The sequence below is a fragment of the Tubulanus polymorphus genome, chromosome 3 (assembly GCF_964204645.1).
Source record: "Tubulanus polymorphus chromosome 3, tnTubPoly1.2, whole genome shotgun sequence".
In the NCBI taxonomy this organism is placed as follows: domain Eukaryota; kingdom Metazoa; phylum Nemertea; class Palaeonemertea; order Tubulaniformes; family Tubulanidae; genus Tubulanus; species Tubulanus polymorphus.
In genome coordinates, this window is record NC_134027.1 from 6,272,410 (window position 1) to 6,286,584 (window position 14,175).

The 14,175-nt window shown below is 36.9% G+C and overlaps 3 protein-coding genes across 3 annotated transcripts; 1 reads left to right on the forward strand and 2 right to left on the reverse strand.

Annotated features, from left to right (window-relative positions):
• Positions 1 to 163: 163 nt before the first annotated feature.
• Positions 164 to 7,562, reverse strand: LOC141901263 (acid phosphatase type 7-like). Its single transcript, XM_074788406.1, has 9 exons — positions 7,540 to 7,562; positions 2,980 to 3,206; positions 2,647 to 2,739; positions 2,288 to 2,437; positions 2,093 to 2,204; positions 1,899 to 2,016; positions 1,449 to 1,643; positions 1,138 to 1,328; positions 164 to 1,052 (listed from the first exon to the last, which is right to left on the reverse strand). Exons 2-9 carry the CDS (start codon positions 3,184 to 3,186, stop codon positions 589 to 591), a joined length of 1,530 nt encoding a protein of 509 aa, XP_074644507.1. The 5' UTR covers positions 3,187 to 3,206; positions 7,540 to 7,562; the 3' UTR covers positions 164 to 588.
• LOC141901264 (beta-1,3-galactosyltransferase 5-like) lies at positions 5,672 to 7,069 on the reverse strand. The gene has a single exon (XM_074788407.1). It carries the CDS (start codon positions 7,067 to 7,069, stop codon positions 5,672 to 5,674), a length of 1,398 nt encoding a protein of 465 aa, XP_074644508.1.
• Positions 7,563 to 8,102: 540 nt separating the features above from the next.
• LOC141901425 (lipid scramblase CLPTM1L-like) lies at positions 8,103 to 12,509 on the forward strand. The gene is made up of 15 exons (XM_074788645.1): positions 8,103 to 8,592; positions 8,779 to 8,879; positions 8,962 to 9,148; positions 9,254 to 9,381; positions 9,485 to 9,557; positions 9,705 to 9,822; positions 9,922 to 10,016; positions 10,109 to 10,297; positions 10,444 to 10,560; positions 10,649 to 10,731; positions 10,901 to 10,935; positions 11,036 to 11,091; positions 11,181 to 11,225; positions 11,334 to 11,449; positions 11,567 to 12,509. Exons 1-15 carry the CDS (start codon positions 8,401 to 8,403, stop codon positions 11,661 to 11,663), a joined length of 1,632 nt encoding a protein of 543 aa, XP_074644746.1. The 5' UTR covers positions 8,103 to 8,400; the 3' UTR covers positions 11,664 to 12,509.
• The last annotated feature ends 1,666 nt before the right edge of the window (positions 12,510 to 14,175 follow it).

A 14,175-nucleotide genomic window follows, 5' to 3' on the forward strand; every position in this document is an offset into this window, starting at 1 on the left:
AGAGATATTTGTTGAAATGTTATTTTATTATATTTGTAACTGGATATCGATGTGGATTGCGTCTAATATGTTATATAGTAAATCTACTGAGAACACTAATGCGAATCAAAATTAAGATTTTTACCTCAAACCACAATATCATTCATATCATACGACGGTCATCCGGTTTAGGCCCATGGTGTATAGACGATCGTAAGCAAACCGGGCGCTTATTTTGCATAAGTATGAAGATTTGGCACAAAATTGATAGTTTTGTTAGTTGTTCATTATTCGAATATCTTCATAACTTATTATCGAAATCAATTCAACAATTCTGGACGGCATAGACTTATTTTTTGTTCAAAGAAAATTCCACCATGGTTTTCGTTGAAAAGATCAAGCGTTGCAATATACTTTTAATTGTGCACGGATTTCACTAAAAAACTACGAAAGGAATGACGTAATGAATTAAGTACATAAATAATTTCACCAAGGTTTCGGAAACGATCAATGTAAGCCCTTGGGTACTCACAATTTGTTCATGTTTGGCTATTCATGAATAAGTGCAATAACTACTGGGGTTCCATCATTATAGCTATAATCGTCCAATCAGTTCTCGTCATCGGAATCAATAGTTGTGCCATTCGGTTTACGCTTAACAAGTTCCATCGAGGTGAAATTAGTATCGAAGATGTCATCAGCGTCGTCATCTACTTCATTCAGTAACGGTTTAATCGTACCCTTCCGACCGGCTGCCGCGTCAACATTCATGACATATCTTCTCCAGCCTGATCGTTTGATACGATAGAAAATAACCACCACCATTATCATAGTTACAACGGTAACGAATGCGACAGCGAAGTACAGTAACATGTCAGACCGATGTAGTATATGCCAGGGAATCAGATGAACTGGAAAGCGCCCGTGACTGCCTTGTACTATCCAAACGTTGTCTAATAATGCGCCATCTTCCAGCGAAAACTGGGTCCAGTGTAAATGTGACTTATTGACGGCTTGTAAAGTTCCGTAGCTAATATATGCTTTTTCGCCGAGATGGTGAGCCGACCATTGATCTGAAACAAAAACGATTATCAATGACGCCGTATAGATCACGAAATCATGTAACAACACTAATATTCCCTTTTTCTGATAACTTACATTCGTTTTTTATGAATTTCGAGTAACCCTCCTTATTCCCAGCGGCCCCAGTAATCAGATAGATCGGGGCACCTGGGTTCGTATGGTTCCCCACAACATAATCCTTGTAAACGGGTTTAGTTCTTTCGTACGAGTGCTCGTGTGCGGCGATGACCACATCCACGGCGTATTCGTAGAATATATCTTCAAGTCTGTAAATGCAATGAAATTAATGAGTTGTACAAAAATTCAATTTGAAGATACAGCTAAAGATTGTAGTACAATTCTATCAAAAGCTTGATTTCGATATCCATGTAGAAAAGAGGACCTACCCCTTTCGGATCACGAAGTTATTCCCTTCGCAGTTCCACGGTTCCTTATTAGAACAGTACATTGGACGATGACCGAACGCAACAATCCACGGTCTGGTTGCCCTAGAAGCGTTTGCTTTCTTCAAATCGGAAATAACCCATTGACGTTGTTCCTCCGCAAACTTTCCAACTCTCAAGTAAACTCCTGTAGAAAATCTGTAAGCGAAATTAATTGAAATTCATGTTGTTTAAGCCCAACGAACATGGCACCGAAAAACGTTTTCGATGTTTTTTGTTATGCCGTGTGCGGGGGAGGCAAAACACAAAACGCCGAACTGAAAAACGTTTTTCACGAGCAAAAAACTTTTTCTGAAAAACGTGTTTTCTGTTTCGGCGAAACAAATGTTTTGCCGTGTGCTTTGGGCTTTAAACTTGACGAAATGATACCAATGGTTGGCTGAAAATACTCACGCTATGAAATGAATGAGTCCCATATCGAAACTGTACCACATCTTACGAAGCGGGATCGGCCAATCGGTGAATGGCGTTGAGAATCTTGTTCGGTATTGGATGAAATCATCTTTTTTTTCTGAAAGTAGATAAAACCGTATGGATGAATATCCTCACTCTGACAGACGCGTTTAACGACGGATCGTTCTGTTTACCATGATTGCCAGGACACGTCATATAAGGCAAATATGCTGCAATTGGTTGGATCCTTCTCATGAAAGCGTCACCAACCTTGAATGAAAACACGATGAGTTTATTTTTGTTGAACTTCGAACGAAAAATATCCAGATGGCCCTTTGATTTTAGAAAAGTTAGATTTTTTATCTTACATGATACCTTGGGATTCTTACCTTTCCACCTTCCTCATCCATGTCGTAGGCAAAGTCACCTACATGAAGCACGGCTGAAAATAACTGCGTATCCTTCAGTTTCTCCAGTCCACTAAAACTGGATGCTTTCTCTCCTAAATCTCCATATACCAAGAGGTTCGGTGTCCAATCCTTAAAGATGTATTATGTATAAAGGTGGAAGATGTTTGTTTTATTATGAATTCACATGGGATCAAAAGTAGACCAAGTGACAGTTTTAGATAAACAAGGGACCCCCAAAATAATTTGATAATTTTCAGCACTGTCATATGACACATTGCCTTCATGGAATTGAGGTTACCTAGATTTTCGCCATTTTATTTACCAAATGATAGACTTACGGTTCTGTTATTCATTGATATGAATGTGAATATTTCGGATCTGTAATCGTCGACTTGTATCGAATAGAAATACTTCGCTCCAGGTTCAAGATTCTTGAATGCAGATGGCAAAATAGTAAAATCTCAAAATCGACAATGTAACGATAAAAAATATGAAGAATATGACATATATGAATAGTTAGAATGATTTGAACTATTCTACGCGAGTTTCGGGACAATTCTTAGAAATGACGTTTGAAAATGCAGCAGGCTGGTATCGTCGTTTGGAAAACATTTTCTTCCATTTCGTGTGAGGGGATTTCAATGAAATGTAGCACAGGATAGTCAAATTACCGTTAGTTTTACTCTGTGGTGAAAATGAGTACCGTTCTCGTTACCAGTTACAAACTCGACCCATTTTCCCACTGCTTGCTGCCCGGATGATAATTGACCCTCGCGATAGTACAATATAGACGCGGACTCCGGCGCAGCTCGAGTTGCCCACATCACTACCATTTCGGTAGGACTGTCACCGTATGAAATGTGAACTTGTTCTGGCATTGATAGGTAGTTAGACGTAACTGAAAAGCAGTAAAAAGCTTAAAAATGCCAGATGTGACACTGTGAAATCGATACAGCTGCTACTAGAAATATGTAGTGCATATATATGTTACATCTCGCAAGGTATCATTTAATGTACGCTAATAAACACGACTAGCCGATTTTCAGTTCAACAGAAGAAAGATTATACGGACGAACAAGACACCGTAAAGCTATAATGGCACAGATATTTCATTGATGCTTGTATGTTCGCCTCTACGCACCCGCGAATGCCATGTCTTGCACGAATTGAAATTTTACTTACTGTGACTTATTTCGTACAAATTAAAGATTAAAATCACGTAGTTTAAATGTATCCATCGTAATTCCATGTTGAGGTGATTAGGATACGTAAATAATAAGCGCTGCAGTGCTGTGTGTCAAGTTAATTTACCGGCTACAATACGAACACCAAATGTCGCAGAGCAACGCGCGTCATAATCAATTCATAACAGATGTCTATGAAGAGAAATCAGTATATATAAAAGTGTGTATTTTAAGAACGATCTATGTGGGTTTACTTAATAAAGAAGAAAAAATAGCCTAGGGGGATTTTAAGATGACGTTAGTATAGTCATGATTACCGAGGATGCCCAGATCGAACAGTTGATGATTGTTTTATTATCAATGCTGGCTTGTCACGGTTCATAACCAAATCATAATCAAGTTGACAGCTGCTGAAACCAGATATGCCGACGAACTGATTCCAATCGATTTCAAAGCACAATCTAATTTAGTAACTGAGTTTTAGTAAATTCGAATATTGTCAACATCGTTAGCGTTAAATCGAACGTTAATGATTGCACTCGAAAGAAAAAAACAATTCAGAGATCAAAATAATCATCATTATTATATGTGTGGTTATTCTATGTTTTTTTGCAGATGTGGGATGTGGGTAAAGCTAGGTGTTTTATGTTCTCAAGTAGAAATAAGTATGCAGAAATCTACGGGTATTGGTGATGGGCACATCATCATGCTCTTGCTACATTTTCTTTTCCCGTTGAGAGAATTTGGTCACGAAAATAGTGAAACGCCTTTTGCAACACAAATGGTTTTGAGAACTGGAGATTCATACGATGAAAATTCTCATACATAAAATAATCATTTGTTATAGATGTCTTTTTTATCAAATGTATTGGAATTTTTTTTTCGAAGCACTTTTCTTCATACACTGGCAAGAGAATGTTTCATTCAGTCCGGGAGAGGTGGGAAAATTGAAAGATTTGATGATCGGGTATGGGGGCTCAGGGTGATTTCCGTTTCAGGAGTATTTTAAAGTGGCCTATTATGTGGTGTGATCAACCGTGCCCGTAGAGACCATATGGGATCTTGGGACCGACCTGACCTGTACCCGTGGATACTGAAAATGTCTTCTTACCATGGAGACCCAAGGTAACAGAACTATTGATAGAAACAAAAAGTACCGGCATGAATTTTATGTGGTACTGAAGACTGATCTGAACCCATGGGTGCGGCGGGTAACAGATTAAAAACAAAAATGCTAACACGCTAAACGCCAACCACATAAATTCCAGGATACATTTCCAACGACAACCATGCCTAAGCGATAAAATTTCAGTTCTTAAGACGTCGAGATCTACCGCCGGGCAAATTTTCAGGGCGATACATCCAGTAACGACGGAGCATACGACAATTCGGTATTATTATATATTACAAGATCGCGGGAAAAACATGAGCCAACATAATACCCGCTTAGTCGTTGAACTGGAAAACCTGTTTACTGATTTGCGTTCCAGATTCCAAGAAGATTCTCAGAATCTTAAAACAGCACGAAACTGCTTAACTGGCTATTTTTCTATAAAAGAGTTAATTTCCAATTAATTTCATTTTACTTAGGGAGAGGGTGACAGGTGTTTGTATTCTACATTGATTTTTTCGCAAAAATATATCATGGAAAAGGAAAAAGTGGATGTTTTGTCAATGTTTTGTATGAATGGATTCAGAAAATTTAATGAATAATTAATCATGTATATGAATACTAATAGATTGCTACAAATAGAATATAATTACCTAAAAAATATAGAAATATCATTTAGAACTTCAAAACGCACGCATATCATGGGCGCTACAGTGGTTCGTATTGTAGCCTACATAAAAGAAACACTATATATCTATATTATATATAATAATCTTTCGACCGCCACAGTTCTGGACCACTTAACATTTACCTCCGACGGGTCTTTGTAGCCCGAATGTTATGGATAAATCACTCTTGGAAACCAACTTTACCAGATAGAGACTCTCAGAGGCGATGTATCAAATCACTAAAAGCCTAGGGAGACTCCCAATTAAACGAGTGGGTGGTGAAGTTTATCGACAACGCATGCATAGGACCATAACCCATTCATTGTTTTATAACCATTTTATTTGATACAGATCATCAATTTACGATTGAAAGCACTTCAAACGATAAACATTATTCCCATTAATTCCAAAATGATATCATGTGATTATTATACAGAACTTCCGTTTTCCAATGGAAAATGTATATGAACTCTTTTTCGAAATCAGCTAAATTTGCGTACGCTACTTTTTTAGTGGCAAGCTTCATGAACTGATACGCGGGCGCTATATCAACGATGCCAATATCTGCAATTTCACGGACTATTCCAGTAAATTGCGCGTCGTCAATCCAGAAATATTTTGCACTTAGCGCAACGCGCCTCAGTTTAAACAAAGTCTTCATGTGTAATAAGTAGGCCCATCCGAAGCAATAATCTGGGTACAAATCGGGTTCATATTCCTCTTTGGAAACAGACCATTTATAGCTTTTATCACGAAGTACAGTACTTTTAGCGGTTACGTAACATATGAAAGGCGGATTTTCACTGCTATACTTTCCGAAATGTTGCGATAACGTTCGGGTTATCCTAGGGATATTGGCGAAAACGTCATCGTCAAGTTTCATTACGTACTTAATGTGGGCACAATTCTTTTCGATCCAGCTCATTGCCGTTAATCCTTTGACGGTCATATTTCGGTAATTATCAATAAATGATGCCTGTACGATATCTCCGTGATCGGTCATCTCCTGTGTTAATGCTGTCTGTTCGTCCTCACTCAAACTAGCCATTCCGATGAAGAAGACAATTCTAAATCTATATTTACGTTGTTCGGCAACCCGAGCCCAAGTATTGCGTATGTATCGCCGCTTTTCCCAATTTTTAACTGCCGTGTGAATGTAAGCAATAAAATGTAAATTGAGCGGACATATTTTGTCTATCTCCACATCTTTGACAATTGAAACGCATACTTTATTTTCTGTCTCTATTTCATAAAACGTGGTCACAATGCAACTGTTGTTATCCTTCGTATTTGGTTCATCTTTTGAAGTTTTGAATCGTCTATTCCCGTTTGTACCGCGTTCAACAGCGTTCCAGTCAACCCTATCATTCTCAAGCTGATTGATAGAATTTGCATTACTAGTCTCACTCTTCACAAATTCTCCTTTCTTTAACTCACGAACATTTTTGCCACTGCTTGGACTATATTCTCGTGGAACTTTCTCTTTAGCAGCCAATATCAACTCGCGCGTATCCGAAAAGTCTGTATGATTTCCATCTTTGTTGATAACTATATCAAATGCTTCAATGATTATTTTCATTATCATCGATTTCTGTATTTGCGTAGCCGATTCGATCGATTTTATCGATCGCACGAAATTCGGGTCGTCAAAATCACATTGAGAACGAAGAGAACTAGTGCGAAATTCCAGCATGAAAATAGTCACAGTAATGAAAGCTATGAAATATAACACCGTTTTTGATCTGACCATCGGGTGCCTTGAAACCCATTTCAGTAATCCGCCGGTAGCTATCCTCATCTTTTCGATCGTTTTAGAGCGTTGAAAGTCATTAATTAATCTTGTCACCAGGATATGACGCGAACTCAATTCCGAATAATTTCACAGCACCCGCGTGCACGTTTCCCTTTACACCATATATACATATGCTTCGTTCCGGTCATTGGAGAAAATTTATAACAGGCTCGGGCCAAGCAGGTGGTCAACAAATATCAGCATATTGCAGTACAGCGCTACCTAACCATTCAACTATTCACAAACCAGTTATATTGTGTCGTGGACTGCTGAACAGTTCTAATTTAGTGTCGTGGACGGGGGTCATTCATTTATTACGTACGCAGAGGGGGGGGGGGGTGGAAATTTCAAATTTTATGCGTACGTAATAAATGAATGATCCCACTGCAAAAGCATGACACACATAAAAACGTTACATTTTGCAGACAAGGGGGTATCCTTATAATTTCTTGATGGATCACCCTTCTTCCTTTTACCTCTGATTTATATGAACTTCGGGAAAGTTAGCTGGGGCGATTAGCCCAGATCAGGCCCTCAAGGGTGAATTTTGCCGTGCCTTATCAGAGAACGCGTTCCACGCAAATCACTCACTCGATAAAACAATGCTTAAACAAAGCGAAGCGAGTCTTCCGGAACCAGTTGCCAAATTTGGCCCGGACCAAACATGCTCATAGATCGTAGATATAGTTTGCATAACACAGCCTTGATGGAAATATTCTACACTGCTGTTAATTCGAAAATCCAAAAAATACTGCAATTTACTAATACCGGGAGTAATATGAATCTATTGTCCTTACCGCCACGTGCGTGGTATTTTCTTGTTAAAAAATGTTGTTTATTTTATTATGTCTCTTGTTTTTTTTTTAAATCAAAAATAAGGTTCTTAATTGATCTTGTTTGTAAGATGGCGATCGTGTTGATCTAAATCATTTTTTTTTCTCTGCTGCAGTCGCGATGCACTTTTTACAAAATAAAGATTTGAATTTAAATTTGCATTGAGCGGCGCTACACAGCTCGGCTCCACACCACTTCCTGTATACTTCCGGGTTTGTATAGTTTTGGCCAAGTCCTTGACGCTGGACCCCAATTATTGTCATTTTAAGGAGCGGTTTTGACGTTTGTGATTTAAGTTGATTTATTTAAAACAATAGTACAATAATGTAGCTTCGGCCTTACTGCAGTTTAGCCTAGGTCACCATGGTTAGGTAAAACGAAGGGACGGGACACCTACCTACTGCAGTCGCTCCACCAGGCACTCGTGCATTTGGTTTTTTCCCAGTAGCACAGACTTGAAGGGGTTGACGTTATAACTTAAGAGACACAATCGCTTCCTTCAAATGCTTCGATCACTTTCCTTATTTTCAGATATAAAGATGTGGCGTCCATCCCTTACTACAATACTATCTACGCTATTTTTGTTATATATCTCGCATTCGATGTACTCGATATATAGTTTATTTCATCCAACACAGTGTCAGATTCAATCAACCTGCCTCAAACCATATCTCAGCAGAAATAAACCATTACAGGTAAGACTTAGAAATCAGGTTGCTGTACTTTATGTCCCCAGTCAGGGTTCTGTAATATAACTACATCCAGAAAATGTGTGGAATAAGACTTTAGATTTAGGTGGTCGATGAGTCTACAATCCTACTGGTAGATATGTTACCATGAATATTTATGAACTATATATGACAATATTGTTATCATTGCAGCTTAGCATTTATTCATCAAAATCTGAACAAGTTCGTTCAATTGATGATTTGACATTAATATGGAGGATAATGGACTTCACTGCTTCTAAGAGCATTGATCAGTATGTAAAATATCTGTTTTTGTATCATGAAAAATGTCACTAATAAACTTTAGATACCAAGAAGTTTCTTTTATTTTCACAGTACATTGAATGTAACTGTACCGAAGAAAACTAGGAACAACGGAACTTTATTTCTTCACATTTTCCTCCACCCTTTGAACCAGTTGTCTTTCAAAAATCGTTACACAGTTTATACCAGCGGTGTTTTGACAACTTACTCGGTGAAGAAAGCTGAAACCTTTAACTTGATGGGAGAACAAAAAGTCAAGGTATTTTTGACTGAAATGAATAAAGTTCATTTGCTAACTCTCATATCAAAAGATTCTGTCAAAAATGAATGATTTTTTAGCATTCTCGAATTGTTTGTATTTCAGAATGAAAGTAAACCATTCGACTCACGTCCCGTTTCACATTGGAAGACCGAGATATTCATCAACGTTATGGATGAATTAATATCCCTTGATAGATATCAAGTCCCCCCTTTACTCTATAAATTCGTCAGGTAAGTTCAGCAATATTTGCGTAGTAATTTCTGAAGAGTGACTGTTTTTGCAACCTTTTGAGGAATACAATTCAATGTAACACATCTGGGTATTTTCGCACAGATTATCGCCTGAAAATGAATATTTACCTCCACTATATCTGGACACTGTCAGTGAAAGAGATCGACATTTGCAGGTATCCTAGACAGCTTTTCTCCAGTTTCTTAATCGCATCGTCATTACATGCCGAGTCCACACCTTTATTGTTACATGCATTTGATGACTTAATGGGTTTACCAATTGATAATTTAAAACTATATCTGGATGGATGTTCTTATTATAGGCGTTGAATAAGACATGTTATGAGATGCCTCTCACCATACACTATACACCAACCTCTGTGGGACGCCTGCAGTTGTGGAGCAGTTTGGAAGAATCTATGAAGATGTTGTATTCTTTCGGTATGCTAAGTTCTTTTGTAGTAGACAATGCCAAATGCTAACTTCAGGCCCCTTTTCTGATCCATGATTTCTGCCACATGTATATGTTCAACTTCATAGGTTTCTCTCAGAAAGATACCGATGAAGTGAAAGGAATTTTTGCCGACACAAATATCTACCTCTTGCTTCTAACATTCCTTGTTTCCGCTTGCCATGTAAGTTAGCCTCTTATCAAAAATACATCCATTATCTAGAAATTTTCACGTTTAATTTCAGTTGATTGTACATGATCTTATATGCATTTCAGTTGCTGTTTGACTTTTTGGCATTCAAAAACGACATCAATTTCTGGCGAAATCGAGATTCGATGGTTGGTTTGTCTACAAGAGTGGTCATATGGCGATGTATGAGTATGATTATAATATTCTTCTATCTGAAAGATGAAGATACAAGTTTATTAGTATTAGGTCCTGCTGGTATTGGTGCCTTGATTGAGGTGTGTTCTCTTGTATTTATGATTTATGAAGAGCCCACAGTAAAAATGTCTTTGGGTCTTCTTTTCCTCGGTTCACTATGAGCTGGAGTGTGCTTTGGAATTTTATGTCCATAGTTCTTATACAAAAGACCTGGTTTTCATTGTAGATGTGGAAAGTTTCAAAGGCATTTAAAGTCAAAGTGATTCGCCGTGGTTTCATGCCATCATTCCAGATAGGAAGCACTTCTGCAGGAGAGGCTGAAACAGAAAAAATTGATTCTCAGGTAAACTGCCATCATATTTCTGAATTTGATTTGTTGTATTTGATTATGTCATTTAAAGCATAAACTTCTTTTTCCTGATATTTTTTAGGCTATGAAGTATCTTTCTTACGTATTATATCCATTGCTGATCTGTGGTGCCATATATTCACTGCTGTATAATCCATTTAAAAGGTACTCTCAGAGATTTAAGGATGATTTTTACATTTAGCATCTAATTTTTACATTTAGCATCTAATTTTTACAATCAATAGCTTTTAAGGCACTTAAATGGATTGTCTTGATATTTAGTTTATGCATTTTCCCTGGACACATCTGTCTAATTAAGTTTTCTTGTTTTTAGCTGGTATTCTTGGTGCCTTCATAGCATGGTCAATGGTAAGAATATCTATTCAAATAGATTCAGATTTTCCATTCAACAAGAACCCTTTGAAAAGTACATGCATTTTTCTAAAAATCTTCAAATCAATAATTTTAGGGGTTTATGCATTCGGTTTCTTGTTCATGTTGCCCCAGCTATTCCTCAACTACAAGGTAATTTGTTTGTTTAATTTCTGAATTGAATAGTTGTACCCACAGTTTCACTCGGATTTCCTCTATCTATTTGCTAATTAATGTTTCAGTTGAAGTCTGTTGCCCATCTACCGTGGCGCGCATTCATGTACAAGGTTAGTTGATAAGTAGTCGATGAATATATTCTGTATACATTACATTAGATACATTGACTTTTCTGTTGCCTGTCGATTAATGATATCAAAATATGATTTTATTTCCAGGCATTCAACACGTTTATTGATGATATCTTTGCATTCATAATCACCATGCCTACTGCTCACCGGCTGGCTTGTTTTAGAGATGATATAATCTTTGTTATTTATCTTTATCAACGCTGGTAAGTAATAATTATTGATATGACCAAGAATTTGCTTCTTATCGTTGGATGGAGCACAGGCCGATAGATGTTAGATTTCTTAATTTGAATTAACAACCTGGCATTGTCTTGTTTCAGGTTGTACCCAGTCGATAAAAAGCGCGTTAACGAATATGGTCAGTCGTTCGTCGAAAATGATACAAAGCAAAGCAAAAACGATAAAAAAGATAAATAAACCGTTGTAACCGACAATCAGTGAGAATGTTTTCTACATTTACGATATATTACTTAGTATCGACAAGATTTTGTGCCAGTCTCTCTATTCTCTATGCATGTAGAAAATTCATCTACAATACCTATCCTATAGTATAAATTACGTCCATGTCCTACCTTATTCCTAGATGTCTGTTAGTGCTTTTACTTTATGTATATTCATACTGTACATTACTATACACAAACTGTACAGGGCTTCCTAATATAAAACCACAGAAGTTGCACTCTCTGCCTTTAATAATTTGATAGAATAGATTTTATTTACTGATAGCCTTTATGTGATATAACAACCAGTAAAGCACCCTAGCAGAACCAGAGCTGTTCTCTCGACTAAAATCTGAATCAGTTTCACTGTACTGTGTTGTTAGTATTCCTTGCCATGTAGACTGAGTATATAATAAGGGTGCATGCTGGCATAAGCTACTTATGCCATGAGCTGAATTGATGAAATTCATTGGCAAATGTGGGTTTTTTTAACGATAGTTTGTTTCTATATTGTTTATTTATTCAAGCATTGCATTTGAATCATGTGTAATCATCAAAATTAAATGTATTGTATTGGTACATTCAGTTCTGGAAATTTTAGCCATGAAATTAATAGATATTGTTTTTATTTGAATCATTGGTGTCTTTGCATTTAGTTGCATGTACTTAGAGGTATGTTTTAATCTCGCTGCTCCCATAATTCTATTTGAAACGGTTCAAGCAGATGGCGCCCCAACAGCAACACAAACATTTTGTCATTCAGACGCTTGATAATAGAATATCCTCAAAAAGGATGAAGAACAAGAAGGAAATTTCAATTCAAGTCAATATTTATTAATATATTTGGTGACAATAGAGAAAAACCAATGGATTACAACACATCAGTTAGTTGTTTGTCCCTTGCTCACTCAGTGAAAATATGGCCACCTATTTGCATAATATTGTATGCGCCTGCCATGTCACCTGGTGGAAGAGACCGAGACTGACACAGTCAATGCACAAGCTGAAGCAGGGGTAGTCTGTGTAATGTCCAAGCATCCACTCGGAGATTTACTTCATCCATCACCCATGGCTGTACATATATTACAAAATGTTGTAATAAACATACTTTTTCCAAAGTTACAGCACATAGGCCAACTCGAGTATTATACTACAGTACATTACAGAGGCATTCAAGAGCAAAGAATCTTCAGAAAATCTTGCGAAATAAGTGTTTCATATAGATCAATGGAATGCTTTGAAAAGCCAAACAATGGATAATTACACAGACTTAAGCTGAGGTATGATATAATATGTATATATTAATATATACAATGAAAGGGCACAAGGATTACACCTAGCAAGTCCGAACAATGCTTCTGAAGCAAGCGTAAATCAGGACTGTAAAGTATAGATCGATAGCTTCTGGCTATTTCATACCAAAAGCTTGTATATCATTAAATAAGATATGCAATAAAATTGAACCATGAACCAAAAAAGAGAGACAAAAAATTAAAACTACATCACAGTCGATTTAAGAGTCCCAAGTAAATGATGAGCTATTGTGCCATTTTATAGGTAGGAGATATTTAACATAAGTGTTGGTGTTCAACCCAGATGTAACCACTTGGCCAGGTGATCAATGCTTCATTTTCAATATCAACGCAACGTGACATGTTTTCCCCTGTTAAAAACCAGCTGAAGTTTACTAGTGGCATTTGGCATCTGGGTTGACTCGACAAGACTTAAATTTGGCACACTTAAACTCGCACAGTATCATCATTCGCACATTGAATAAACTGTGGAGTTGAGCTCTCAAGACCTAAATATATAAAAGCTAAATAACAAAAAAATAAAACGATCACAGTAATGGACAATATTGGCCGAGGCTAAAATGTCGTAACATTGGCGTTATGATAAAAACGCTGATGCCATAGGATTGGCATTTAACAAATACATTAACAGTCTAATTATGATAGCCATACCATGCCATGTACCCTGTAATATCGAATTCTATCATGAATATTTCACTTCCGTTTATGTGCACTGTAAACACTTTCAAAGTCATGGTAATACATGTACTTATTAAATGGAAATCTGTTTTTGTTTTTGTAAACCTATGTAGAGCAATTTGTATTAGCACATGAAAGCTCAGAGGTTTAATGCAAGATGTGAGAATAATCAATATTATGTACAGGTATATATTCAGAAGCAAATGAAATAGTAAGGGCCGATTGCCAATGTCCGGGCAGATTAGCCTCTCCTACAAACATAGGGATTGTCAGTATAAATAAAAAGACGTAGTCACAGGGGTCAAAAGTATTCTGAAATGCAGTGGAAATGAATCTATAAACTATAAACAGCTAATTTGTCTAAAAAAAATACTTAAGTTCTATTCTTGATCACAAATCTATGTGATATTCTGGGAATTTAGATATTTTTTGAAGCAACGTTAGCATAGATATCAGCAGAAGAAATTTGTCTAAATTCTAAAGTATTTTAGGAGTGTG

What these genes read in the sequence shown, in the direction of transcription:
- LOC141901263 (XM_074788406.1), bottom strand. Translation starts at nt 3,186, where the DNA reads ATGCCAGAACAAGTTCACATTTCATACGGTGACAGTCCTACCGAAATG. An exon ending in ACCACAGAGTAAAACTAACG is followed by an intron (nt 2,740 to 2,979) that starts GTAATTTGACTA and finishes TCTGCATTCAAG; the next exon opens with AATCTTGAACCTGGAGCGAA. An exon ending in GACGTGTCCTGGCAATCATG is followed by an intron (nt 2,017 to 2,092) that starts GTAAACAGAACG and finishes ATCTACTTTCAG; the next exon opens with AAAAAAAAGATGATTTCATC.
- LOC141901264 (XM_074788407.1), bottom strand. Translation starts at nt 7,069, where the DNA reads ATGAGGATAGCTACCGGCGGATTACTGAAATGGGTTTCAAGGCACCCG.
- LOC141901425 (XM_074788645.1), top strand. Translation starts at nt 8,401, where the DNA reads ATGCTTCGATCACTTTCCTTATTTTCAGATATAAAGATGTGGCGTCCA. An exon ending in TTACTCTATAAATTCGTCAG is followed by an intron (nt 9,382 to 9,484) that starts GTAAGTTCAGCA and finishes ATTTTCGCACAG; the next exon opens with ATTATCGCCTGAAAATGAAT. An exon ending in AAAGAGATCGACATTTGCAG is followed by an intron (nt 9,558 to 9,704) that starts GTATCCTAGACA and finishes TTCTTATTATAG; the next exon opens with GCGTTGAATAAGACATGTTA.